Raw genomic sequence first — 13,787 nt, forward strand, 5'->3', positions numbered from 1 at the left:
GCCACCGGCGGTAGTTGGTCCATTACCACCGCGGTGGTAAAAATCTTCCACCGTCACAGCCCTAGTGTTTATTCATAAATATATATTTGTATATTTCGCATTTTGTCATTGTATTCATCCCATTTTCTTTATCAACATTTTTATTTCTACATCTATATTTATGAATATTTATTTTTCAGTATGAAAAATGTTGAACTGTATTTGATACCTTTTAACAAGGTATTTATTTATAAATATTTATATTAACATTTTCTTTTATATTTCTAATTTTATTTACAAACATGTATATCTATTTTTACATTTGTTTCTGAATGTTTTTATGAATATAAATGTGCAAATTGTTGAAAGGTATTTGATCCCTTTTAACAAGGTGTTTTATTCAAAGATATATATTTATATTAACATTTTCTAATAAATGCATTAATTTTGTACTAATTTTGTCAACATTTATACTTCTAATTTATTTATAAATATTTCTTTATAACATAAATTTGTATTTATATTTACCAACATTTATGCGTCTCATTTATGCAAAATTATTATTTATAAAATTCATATTTATACATTTCTGCAACATTTACATAAATACAGAAATGTACAAAATGTTAAGGTATTTATAATCATTTTTATTTACAACAATTTTATTATTCTTTTTTTGTAGAGCTACAAAATGTATATGCCAACATATTCAAAAGCTGAAGTTCTGTGTCGACAATAAAGTGCAGACTTCATATATCGTGACTGGGTGCTGTCCGTTTTCAGAGAACAGAGTCGCGATAGAGACCGAGATAAGGAGAAGAAGCGTGATCGTGAGGAAGATGAGGAAGAGGCGTATGAACGGCGTAAACTGGAGAGGAAGCTGCGAGAGAAAGAGGCGGCATATCAGGAGGTGAATCTCATCACATTACTGAATGATTAGCTGTCTTGATCCACTATTTACCTTCTTTAATTACAACAGCGTCTGAAGAACTGGGAGCTCAGAGAGAGGAAGAAAGCCAGAGACTACAACAAGGAGATGGAGAGAGAGGAGGAACGCCGGCGTGAGATGGTAGACAACTATTGTCCTGATCTATTCACACAAGCATTTCAGCCTAAAAAATATATGGAGAATGTTTCCAGAGTAAATTGATAACTATAAAAATATAGTATTTAAATGAGTGCTGTTAAATCGATTAATCACGATTCATTGATAAAGATAAAAGTTTGTTTACATAATATATGTGTGTACTGTGTATATGTGTATGTATACACATACATGTATAATCATGATTAATCGATTTGACAGCACTAATTTAAATGAATTATTTTCTTAATTACTTTTTACTAATTAAAAGTAAATTGATAAATAGATTGAAATATAATATTTATTTCATTAGTTTTTTAATGATTATTATTTTATTAATGAAAGGATATTTTTAGTATGAAAAACAAATGGATAAATATTTTTTTAAATATAGTATTTAAATGTATTTTAATTTCAATATTTTAATTGAATTTTTTTAATTAGTTAAAGAAAAATAAGTTGATAAATTCAAATGTAGTATTTAAGTGAATTTTTTCATTTTTAATAATTATTTTTATTAATGAAAAGTAATAGAATATTTTTTTAGTATGAAAAACAAATGGATAAATATTTGCAAATATAGTATTTAAATGTATTTTAATTGAATTTTTGTATTAGTTCATGAAAAATAAGTTGATAAATTCAAATTTAGTATTTAAGTGAATATTTTTTTCATTACTTTTTAATCATTCTTATTGTTATTAATGAAAGATAAATGGAAAAATATTCAATTATAATAATTGAATTATTTATTGAATTGTCTTTTATAGTTTAATGATTTTATTAATGAAAAATAATTGGATATAGTACAAATGTAGTATTTAAATTCATTTTTATTTGATTAGTATTTAATATTACTAATTAGTTTTATAAATGAAAAATAAATGGGAAATGTAATATGTAGAATGTTTCTGTTTGAATTACTGAATATAGGGCTGGACAATAATTCAATATCAATGTGTATCGCAATATTATTTTTTTCAATAACGGTGATATGATTTTTAAACACATTTCCGATATTTCGATATACATTACCAGTTTCCCATACATTTATTTATTTGTGCCGTTTGACTTCGTTGAATAAACATGATCTGAAAAAGTAGCGTTCATGAGCGGAGCTGCTTTGATTACAGCCATTACTGGAGAAACCGTTAGTTTTATCACTCTAAAAGCGCCTCCTGCTGGCAGAGAATGAGTTTTCATTTTAAATAAGCCCGTCTCCAGCAAGGTTATTTTTGTAGACGAAAACTAAAACTAAGACTAAAACGATTGGTCAAAAAACATTTTCGTAAACTGGAATAAAATAAAAAAAATCAAAATAAATTGATGTGTATCGGTTTAGGGAAATACCGGGAAATACCCGCAAATGGTGCATCATGCACGTGAAGTTATCTGACGGAGAGACGCAAAGCAGTTTAAAGCAGAGTCCTGCACGGGTCCTGTTAGGTAAACCTGCATCCGCAGTACACAACAGAACACCCGACCCGTTATCCGACAGCAGCCAGCACCAGTTTAATTCTGTACCCAACCCGTTTGACATAAAGACCGTGACCTGAACCGCACCCGCATTAAATGGGCTACTGCATCAGTAAGGCAAAATTATTTATTTTCTCATGTGACACAAGCAATCAAACCAAAATAGGCATTTTAAGTTGGTGCTTTGAAGAGAAATAGACAAGCAGCGCAACAGATATCGACCGAAATTAAGAAATATATCGAGATATACATTTTGGCCATATCGTCCAGCCCTAACTGAATATATATATATATATCATATTCATACACTCAGGCTAAAGAAGGGAAACGGCTGAAGGAGTTTCTGGAAGATTATGATGACGACAGAGACGACCCAAAATACTACAGGTGAGTTCTGTGCACCTTCAAATCTATTTTTTTTTTTACGTCACATTTAGAGGCAGATAGATCTGAAATGGCATATGTGACCCTGGAGCACAAAACCAGTCACAAGGGTCAATTTTTTCGAAATTGTGATTTCTACATCATCTGAAAGCTGAATAAATAATCTTTCCAGTATGGTTTGTTAGGATAGGACAATATTTGGCCGAGATACAACTATTTGAAAATCTGGAATCTGAGGGTGCAAAAAAATCAAAATATTGAGAAAATCATCTTTAAACTTGTCCAAATTAAGTTCTTAGCAATGCATATTACTAATCAAATATTAAGTTTTGATATATTTACGGTAGGAAATGTACAAAATATCTTCATGGAACATGATCTTTACTTAATATCCTAATGATTTTTGGCATAAAAGAAAAATCAATAATTTTGACCCATAAAATGTATTTTTGGCTATTGCTACAAATAGCCTGTTTTGTGCTCCAGGGTCACATACTACCTTGAGAACAAACAAATCTAGTTATCTTGCTACTAAAGTCCTCAAAACTCTGTCTGAAAACTGTGGACGTGACCTAAATGGTCTGTTTCTCTGCTCTGCCTGCAGGGGCAGCGCTCTTCAGAAGCGACTGCGGGACCGAGAGAAGGAGATGGAGCTGGATGAACGTGACCGGAAGCGGGAGAAGGAAGAGCTGGAGGAGATCAGGCAGAGGCTGCTAGCAGAAGGACATCCTGATCCAGACGCTGAGCTGCGCAGGGTCAGTCAGTTCACAGATATACTTCAGATACTCGTATTCATTTAGTGAAATGCACTTTCAATACATATCAATCAAATGAAAAATGTAAATTGATGCATATTTTTAAATGAATTATTTTATTTCATTGTTTTCTTATTAGTTTGTTATTATTGACAATTTAATACATATTCTTTTTCATTATTTTAATTGTCTTATTTTTTTAATTAATGAAAAATAAACAGATACATTCAAATGTAATATTTAAATGAATTATTTTAATATTTCAATTTCATTAATACTTTTTCGTTAATTGATTAAATGATTAATATATTCAGATACAATATTTAAATATTTTTTTCATTATTTAAAATTTATTCAAGTGTAGTATTTAAAGGAATTTATTATTTTATCTTAATTATTTTATTAAATTAGATTTTTTTCATTATTTTTTAAAATTTTGTATTATTAAATAATAATTTAAATATATTCAAGTGTAGTATTGAAATGAGTTACATTATTTCCTTTAAATTATTTTATTAATTTGTTATTAATGAAAAATTAAATATTCAAGTATAGCGTTTCAATTTTATTAATTGCTTTATAAATTATAAAAATATTCATATATAGTATTTAAATGAGCAATATTTGATTTAAATTATTATTCATTTGTTACTAATGATTTTTAAATTAATCAAGTGTAGTATCTAAATGAATATTAATTATTTTAATTAATGAAAAATAAATTGGTAAATCTGATATTTAAATTTTATTTAAATAATTGTATTTCAGTAACATTAATTTTTATATATATTTTATTCATAATAACTGAGCCAGTATTTTAATATTATACTTTTTTTCTTTTCTTTTATCTCATTTGCAGTGTGTCATGGGACTGTTTTTTGTCTTCTGCTTTTCGAATACTTGTTTCAAATTAAAGTGTGTGTTGTGATTAATCTCAGTGCTGAGTGGTGCTTCGTGGCTTAAAGCAGCACTATGTAACTTTTTCTGTGTTCAAAATTTGCAAAATGTATATAATGAGCGAGTACATCATGAATTCAACCTTAGTACTCCCGGAAGCAAAGTGCTCAGTGTTTTGCTCTCTTCTGTTTCACATCTTCTGCTTTTGTGTTCGTCAGATGGAGGAAGAGGCAGAGCGTTTGCGGCAGCCGCCCGTAAAGCCCGAGCCCGAGGAGGAGAGAGAGCACAAGCCCTCTCGAGAAGAGCGCGACCGAGGCCGGGAGAGAGAGCGACGTAAGTCTCACGTCCCCTCTGACGATGATGTAGAGGAAGGGGAGGAGCTAGAGGACGAAGAGGAGGTGAAACCCTGCCTCAAACCCACCATGCGGCCCATCGTGGCCGCCCCCTCAGTGTCTTCAGCCAGCGGAAACGCCACGCCCGACACGCCCGGAGAAGAGTCGCCCTGCGGCATCATCATCCCTCACGAGAACTCTCCACCCGAGATCCCGCTCCAGGAGGAGAACCGGCCCAAGATCGGCCTCAGCCTCAAACTAGGTGAGTTTGAGTTGAGACAGGTTTCCAATCAGGATGTTATGGCCAATAACAAATACAAATCGCACAATCGAGTTGAGTTACTCTTTCTTCTGTTTTGCAAATATACTTCAAATATTCATATTCATTTATTTAATTGCACTTGAAGCATTTAAATATATTTTAATCAAATGAAAAATATAAATTAAAAATATATTCAAAATTAAAATGATAAATATATTAAAGTATAATATTTAAATGAATTACTTTTTAATATTTTTTTTATAAATTAATGAAAAATAAATTAATAAATGTTTAAATATGGTATTTTTGAGGAATTATTTTTATTTCTTTTTCTCATGAAAATTAAAGTTATTAATATATCCAAAAGGAATTAGTTTATCTTCCTTTTTTAAATAATTTTTATTAATGAAAAAAAAAAAAAAATATATATATATATATTAGTATTTAAATTATTTTTATTTCTTTTTCTCATGAAAATTAAAGTTATTAATATATCCAAAAGGAATTAGTTTATCTTCCTTTTTTAAATAATTTTTATTAATGAAAAAAAAAAAAAAATATATATATATATATTAGTATTTAAATTATTTTAAATGTATTTTTCTAATGAAAGTTAAAATGATAAATTAATGATAAATTATTAATGAAAAATTGTATATGTATACATTTTTAATTATATAAATAAAATATTTTTTTTTATACATTATTTATTTTATAAATGAAAAATACATTGATAAATATATTAAAATATAGTATTTAAATTAGTTATTTTAATGTATTTTTTTCTATTGAAAATTAAAAAGATAAATATATGCAAGTATAGTATTTAATTTTTGTATTTATTTTTATTTATGAAATCTAAATTCGTAGATGTATGCAAATATACTATCTAAACAAATAATTATTTTTTTTTATTTATGAAAAATAAATGGATTAGTATTCAACTTTTGTATTTAAATAATTTTTTTTACATTATTTATTATTAATTAATGAAAATAAATAGATAAATATAAGTATAGCATTTAAATGAATTATTTTATTTTCATTATGTAATGACAAATAAATATTTATATAACAATATATATCATATAAGAAATAAAACTAGTTCTTAGTGATATTTGGCTCAGTTTTCAGTAGGAAACGTTTGTCTTTATCCCGTCACAAGGTTCAGCCGGTAGCCCAGGACAGCCCAGCGTAGCCAAGCGGAAGAAGCTGGCGGTGGAGAGCGTCTTCAACCGCTTTGACGACGACGAAGTGGACGAGGCGCCTCGGAAGAGGAAGCTGGTGCCTTTAGACTACGAGGATGAGGAGAAGGGAGCAGACGTGAGCGCGGCAGCCGGCGGCAAAGGAGTCAATACAGAAGAGAAGCGCAAACACATCAAGAGTCTGATTGAGAAGATCCCCACGGCTAAACCAGAGCTCTTCAACTACCCTCTCGACTGGTCCGTCGTCGACACGGTGAGAGTGATGCTCCAGAGCCCTCGCAAATCCACTTCATTAATCCACTTTTTTATTTTAGTTCCGTTTTATATTTTCCCATATTCTGTTTTATTTTTTTCTGCATTTTGTTTTAATAATTAAATAAAATGTTGGGGGGAAAAAAGCTTTGGCTTCTCTCCTGAGGCCACAAGAGGGCGCATTGAGCAAAATATTATGCACGTTTCTTCATAGCGTAATAAAATAACAGGACTATCTTTGAAAAAAAAGTGCATAATGTTTAAAATAATGTTTATAAACCATATATAATTAATAAAGTTGCTTAAACAATTAGAAACAAAACAGCACAATGCATGTATGTATAATTTAATACAAAGGACCGAAAACCAATCACAAAGAGTAGGCTTCTTTCTTCATTTAAAAACATGAGATACAGTGGGATGGGGGAAAACTGCCATAACGTTTTTAGACATGTTTTATTAAAGTTGAACTTGCATTAATTTTACATGGCTTTCTAAACATGCCGCTCTCTTGTGCGAGACGCGAGTGCAACGCTGATAGATGTCCCTCTAGAAAATGTGATAAATATGCGTTCTGTGTGAACGGCTTGGTTTCAGTTTTGACGTAAACAACAACATCTCCACACTGATGCTCTCATTTTCTGCAATATATTGAATGAACAATGTAGCAGCGCTGCATCTAGTGGGTTCAGCTGGATAGACTAACAAAAGCATTCAAATGCAATCAATGACACATACATCGTCATCGCATCTCGTGCACCACTGATAAGGCTGCCTGACGGCTGACGCAGACCTTAAATTCGAATGCAAAAACGTTGGATTTTTTTTTTTTAATTCGACGAATATTCGAAATTCTAATTTTTTTTACAGCCCTAGAGTGCAACAGTTAAAATTAAAACATGAAAGGAAATTTTAAAATTAAAAAAAAAAAAAATAAATAATGTTTGTGGGTTTTTCTTAATTCTTGAGCTGTGTTTTAATGTGTGTTTAATGTATAACTCGTGTTATTGAATATTCACAGACCCTTATGGAGAAGCGTATTCGACCGTGGATCAATAAGAAGATTGTAGAGTACATTGGTGAAGAAGAAGCCACATTAGTTGACTTTGTTTGCACCAAGGTAAGACGTTTTATCAGGTTTCTTCATTAGAGGCTTAGCGCTGATTTAAATGATTTTTAAAAACTTTTTTTATTAATAACAAAGAAATGGACACATATATTTAAATAAATTATTTCATTATTTTTAAAAATAATTTAAATATTTTATTAAACAAAAATAGTAAATAAATTTGATAAATTTTGACAAATGAATTGATATATTCAAATCATGTTTAAATTAATTATTTTTATTAATTTTGTAAAAGAAAATTATCAAAAAATAGTATTTAAATTAATTTTGTCATTTTATTTTATATTAATGAAATTACCAAAAAATAATTAAACAATTCAAATACTATTTTATTTTTTATTAATGAATAAAGTAAAAAAATGACATTTTTGAATATTTGAATATATTTATCCATTTGTTTTATCAATTTATAATGAAATAATTTATTTGAATACTGTATTTGAATATTTATTCACATTTGTTTTTAATAACACTTTTAATTCAGGGCGTACTCATTGAATCCTGTAATAGATTTAAATCTCTGTTTGTCTCAGGTAATGGCCCACAGCACACCTCAAGGCATCTTGGATGACGTTGCGATGGTAAGTTTGGTCTTTTGCACCGTTTTTGAAGTTGTATTTCCACAGCTACACATCTGAACTCTTCATCTTCGTCTCCTCAGGTGCTGGACGAAGAGGCCGAGGTCTTCATAGTTAAAATGTGGAGGTTATTGATTTATGAAACCGAAGCCAAGAAGATCGGCCTGGGGAAATGAACAAGCACCGCACGCCGATGAACTTTGCTTTTACTTCCCGTTTGGGCCGGGAACAGCTCGTCTAGGTTTCAAAACAACTTGGGAAACTTGACCATTTCCGACCTTTGGAGTTAACACACACTGAGCCGTTTGATTTCTCACGTCCCAGACGCTCTTCAGACCGCCAGCGACGAGTGCCGAGAGGAAGAGGTTTGATTTCTCAGGGCCTTCCTGTTGAATCCGTCTTCAGCGGAGCTTCGTCTCGGCCGCTCAGCGCTTCTTTCTGAGGAAGCCGTTGTAAATTGTTACTGTAATGATTGCCAATCTCGTCTGGGTTGTGATTTTACCGTTTCTCTTCTTTTGGTCGCTCTCACCAACCGAACCAAAGCGTTTTCCCCAGTTGTTTCACTAAAACTAAAGCGACTCCGTTCAGAAGCTCTCGCTAAACTGATTAACATCACAACGATTGATCGTCTTTGTTTTTGTACTTATCAGTGGATGTTTTGAATAAAAGTGATTCTTTTTTTTTTAGTAAAATCATTGTGTGCTTTTTAATGTGTCCTGATTTCAACTTTGAAGCTGTGCGTCAGTCCATACGTTTATTTGTAACAGACCAAATGCAACGGTAAAATTAATATTTAATATTGAATATTAACTTTCCATGGGTTATTTTCAGGGTGTAAAGTGCTTAATTAGTGCACTTATTTTGGAATGATTTGTATTTTACGCAAGTGAATTCTTCATTTATTTTACGTTTTCAAAGAAAATGACTTCTTTTGACCTGAAATCATTGTTTGGTATAGTTTTTTTTAATTTTTTATTTCCCATTTTGATTTGGATTATAAAGTTTTAGCATTTAGAAGTTTTTTTTAATGTCTATATATACTTTTTATTAATGTTTGTCAGTTTTATGTTCAAGTTCATCATAAATGAGAAAATATTATGGTTTTATTAAACTATAATAATGCTGAAAAGCACTGGAAACATTTATAGTACTTTGTCATTCGGGTCAATATTTGCCAGATTTTTTTTTTATATATATATATATTTCCTTTTGTCATTATTTTTAACATGTCTCTATAGTTTGTATTACATTTTATATCAGTTTAAGTTCAAGTTAAATAAAAATGAGAACAGTTGCTTTAGGAACTAGCTGAAATAGTATATATATATATATGTGTGTGTGTGTGTGTGTGTGTATACACACACATATACATATTAGTTCTGTCAAACAATCATGATTAATCGCATCCAAAATAAAAGATTTGTTTACATATATGTATGTGTACTGTGTATATTTATGTATGTATAAATACACATGCACGTATTTAAGAAAAATATGCTATATTTGTATAAGTATATTTACATATATCATTTATAAATATACACATGTAAATATTTTCAAAATATATATTGTATGTGTGTGTATTTATACATAATAAATATACACAGTACACACATTACATAAAAACTTTTATTTTGGATGCGATTAATTGTTTGACAGCACTAATATATATACACATATGTACATACACAATTTTATTTAATATTTATTCCAAGTAATAAAAAGTTTTTTTTTATGGTCTTCGTTTTAGTAAACTATTACACTGAAAAGAACTGGAAAAGTTTGCAGTACTTAAAATGTTTTGAAGTAAAATCAGTTTAAGTGAACATTAATATACATTATGCACTAATAACGAATTTAATTTAATAATAATTGGGCTGTCAAGCAATTAATATTAATCAAATAATTTACATTCTATTCTATATTCACATAAATATTTGCTGGGAAAAACAACCAAACCAAAGAAATTTAGTTTTTAGTTTCAACCAAACCTTGCTTGTGTCTGACAAAACATTTTAATTTATTCATTTGGCATTTAATAATTAATAAAAAATGATATAATCGCTTTAATAAATACTGTATTTGAAAACATTTTTAAAATAAATTAATAATTTTACTATAATATACAAAAAAAAAGGTTTCTAGTTTTTATTTTTGCCATTTTATATTTTTTAACGCTTAAGTACAATGTAAAGTTGTACTTCCTTTCTTTCACTCAAGTATGTTTTCGGTTAGATATTTTGAGCAAACTTTCCACACACAATACGTACTTAAATATTATTTAACAGTAGCTTTGCAGCATGTCAATATGTAAATACAGATGCTAAATAATACAAAACTTCCAACAACTTTCCAGAATTTGACTGAGATTGAGAAACAGGTTTTACTTCACAGAAAATCACCAGCAGTCTTCCCTCTGCATCGCTGAATCAGCACAAATGTTAAGATTGATCAGAGTAGTGAAGGGTTGAAAGGCCACCGGTTCAGAAATCAGCGTTATAATGTTTGTGTAAAAGTGAATGATCTGAAGCACTTGCTGATCTACTCGTCTGTTTTGGCCTCCATCTCCTCAGCGTCGTCATCGCCGTCCACCTCTGCGTTCTCTCGCTCCAGACGCTCGAGCTGCCGCTGCAGTTCTGTCTCGTCTGTGTCCGTCACCACTTTAGGCTGAAGACAAACACGCAATCAAGAGCAAATACTTGAAATGTGCTTATATACTGCGTTGGTTTTTTTCTACTCACTATAGTACTGCACTATGCTTTTATTTTAATCCTTTTTTTTTTTTATGAAAAAAAATATATAGTTTAAGAAAGCATTGCTTCACAGAGTGTTCAATGGATCTGAAAGAATTAAAAATATATATATTTATTATTTATAATTGGTACCATGTATTTATTCATTTTAATCCATTTTTAAATTTTTTAATCATTTTTTATTTATTTTATTATTATTACTGTTATTTTAATTCATTTGTATTTATTTGATTATTTTTATGTACTAATATGTGGCCCTGGAGCACAAAACAGGCTATTTGTAGCAATAGCCAACAATACATTGTATGGGTCAAAATTATCGATTTTTCTTTTATGCCAAAAATCATTAGGATATTAAGTAAAGATCATGTTCCATGAAGATATTTTGTAAATTTCTTACCGTAAATATATTAAAACTTAATTTTTGATTAGTAATATGCATTGCTAAGAACTTCATTTGAACAACTTTAAAGATGATTTTCTCAATATTTAGATTTTTTTGCACCCTCAGATTCCAGATTTTCAAATAGTTGTATCTCAGCCAAATATAGTCCTATCCTAACAAACCATACATCAATGGAAAGCTTATTTATTCAGCTTTCAGATGACGTATTAATCTCAATAAAAAAAAAAAGGACCCTTATGACTGGTTTTGTGCTCCAGGGTCACATTTTACTAATATTTATTATTAATTGTATGCATGTATATACAGTCAAACCAAAAATGATTCAGACACCAGATATTATTTTTGATACTTTTTTTACTAGTGGGTGCAGGACACTATAGTTCATTTATGTAAGTGAGGATATTAAAATAAAGTAAACTGACATACCCAAAAATTCTTTGGACTGGACTACCAGTAAAATTGATAAAAATTTGGGACCACAAATTATTCAGACACTTTGAGCTAATCATGTTTTGCTTAAGTGCTTTTCTTTTTTTCTTTCTTTATTTTTTACACTGTTTTCTTTAAGCTTGGTCCAGATGCCAGTTTGAAAACCCCTGATCTACTGTATATTGTAAATAATATCATGTATATTGCATGATGAGAAACATTCATGCATGAGGATGCAATCAGAGCAAATGCTTTTATAAAATGTGCATGTATATTTTAATATATTTTGTGTTTCCTTTGGTTTTTGTCTGAACTCGAGCATGTGTTTGCTCTTTAAAGATCAAGTATATTCCATGCTATTTAGAACATGTATGAAGCTCTAAAGTGTCTGACCTCCATCTGGACATTGAAGACTCCTCGCTTCTCCTCAATGCGCTCCTTGATGGCGGTCATGGCCTGGTGGAGCACTGACAGACCCTCGGTGCGCTCCAGAGTGGTGGTGGTCATGACGTACCGCGGCGGTGCTATCAGGTTGATCTGAAAGGAAATCGTCGCATGATTATAATCACAGAATCTGCTAGAACTGGATATAAAGGAAGTGGATCTCACCTTGATTGGCATGGCCTCTGTGGAGCAGTTAAGCCCCGCCCTCAGCGCGTCTTTGACAGCATCAATGCCTTCATATCCGTAACACGCCACCTCAATATCTGCCCATGGGACAAAGCAAATATCACACTGAACACACATGAAGATAATGTATGGCATATAAAAGGGAGAACAAAATATTTCGTTTTTTTGAACTTTCAAATGTTTTTATTATTTATTTTTTTATTTTAATGAATTTTATTATGATTTTAATCCAATTTTTATTTATTTCAATCTGCTTTTTATTGTGTATTTATTAATTAGTTTTTTCTTCTTTGAACCTTAAAATACATTTAATAAAAAAACAATGAAAAGCTTTGCTTCATAGAGTGTTCAATGGATCTGAGAGAATTTTCTAAAGAGTGACTTTTCTTCTAAATATATTTTTATATATAAACACTACAGTTCAAAATTTTGGCATTCAAAAAATAATATTGTGAAACACTTCAAAATGACAGTCCTCAATTTTTTTTTATCAATGCTGAAAACAGTTTTTTCAGGATTCTTTGATGAATAGAAAGTTGTCAAATATGAAAAATAAATATTTTCTAACATTATAAACATTTTAGTGTCCCTTTTAATCAATTCCTTGCTGAATAAAATTAATTTACATTTTTTTTTTACTGACTTTAATATTTTGAGCAGCAGTATACGTACGAATTGTTTAAACTCATTGAATTGGCATTTGAAAACATTTAAAAATTACAGAGAATATTTAAAAAGAGAAGTATATATATATATATATATATATACACACTTGTTATGGTTGTGGATTACAGACTGGAAACAAAAATTATAAAATTAAATTATTATTAATTTGCTTTTATATAAATCATAAAAGTACTAATATAACAAATATTATTAATAAATAATTAATGTTTTTTTTACTACACAAAATAAAATAAAAAAGTTTAAAACTAATTAAAATACTTAATTACTTTGCACTGGGATTTTCTGCATGGTGAAAAGTGCAACAGATTTTTATGATGAGTACCCGCTCTGATTTTGACAGCCTGTGGGGTGAGGCGTCTGTTGATGTTGTCAATGAGCACATCCCTCTCCTCCTCTGTCAGATCCAAACCGTCCAGGATGGACGGATCGCTGGAAATAAAACCAGAGTAAATAAGCAAAACATATTCATGTTCACTTAAGACTCTTGCTTTGTTTTCAGTGCTTGAACCAGAGATACAAATAGGTAAAGGGGAAAAAAGCTGAGAACAT

At 30.1% G+C, this 13,787-nt stretch overlaps 2 protein-coding genes across 6 annotated transcripts in view; one reads left to right on the forward strand and one right to left on the reverse strand.

Moving 5' to 3' along the window:
• Positions 1–9,019, forward strand: part of LOC107704053 (RNA-binding protein 25-like) — a 26,541-nt gene extending 17,522 nt beyond the window's left edge. For all 4 annotated transcript variants that reach the window (XM_016506891.1, XM_016506893.1, XM_016506892.1 and 1 more), the window contains 9 exons: positions 763–889; positions 959–1,048; positions 2,853–2,926; positions 3,528–3,678; positions 4,794–5,169; positions 6,335–6,627; positions 7,648–7,746; positions 8,289–8,336; positions 8,417–9,019. In XM_016506891.1, coding sequence (XP_016362377.1) covers positions 763–889; positions 959–1,048; positions 2,853–2,926; positions 3,528–3,678; positions 4,794–5,169; positions 6,335–6,627; positions 7,648–7,746; positions 8,289–8,336; positions 8,417–8,509 — 1,351 coding nt within the window. In that variant the 3' untranslated portion in view covers positions 8,510–9,019. The remainder of the gene's footprint in view (positions 1–762; positions 890–958; positions 1,049–2,852; positions 2,927–3,527; positions 3,679–4,793; positions 5,170–6,334; positions 6,628–7,647; positions 7,747–8,288; positions 8,337–8,416) is intronic.
• Positions 9,020–10,691: 1,672 nt separating this feature from the next.
• The window catches only part of LOC107704056 (eukaryotic translation initiation factor 2 subunit 1-like), an 11,747-nt gene continuing 8,651 nt past the window's right edge, over positions 10,692–13,787 (reverse strand). For both annotated transcript variants that reach the window (XM_016506896.1, XM_016506897.1), the window contains exons 5-8: positions 13,561–13,667; positions 12,531–12,628; positions 12,315–12,458; positions 10,692–11,000 (exon numbers count right to left, since the gene is read on the reverse strand). In XM_016506896.1, the coding sequence (XP_016362382.1) occupies positions 10,875–11,000; positions 12,315–12,458; positions 12,531–12,628; positions 13,561–13,667 (475 nt within the window). In that variant the 3' untranslated portion in view covers positions 10,692–10,874. The remainder of the gene's footprint in view (positions 11,001–12,314; positions 12,459–12,530; positions 12,629–13,560; positions 13,668–13,787) is intronic.

Source organism: Sinocyclocheilus anshuiensis, unplaced genomic scaffold, assembly GCF_001515605.1.
Source record: "Sinocyclocheilus anshuiensis isolate Anshui unplaced genomic scaffold, SAMN03320099.WGS_v1.1 scaffold534, whole genome shotgun sequence".
Taxonomy (NCBI): Eukaryota; Metazoa; Chordata; class Actinopteri; order Cypriniformes; family Cyprinidae; genus Sinocyclocheilus; species Sinocyclocheilus anshuiensis.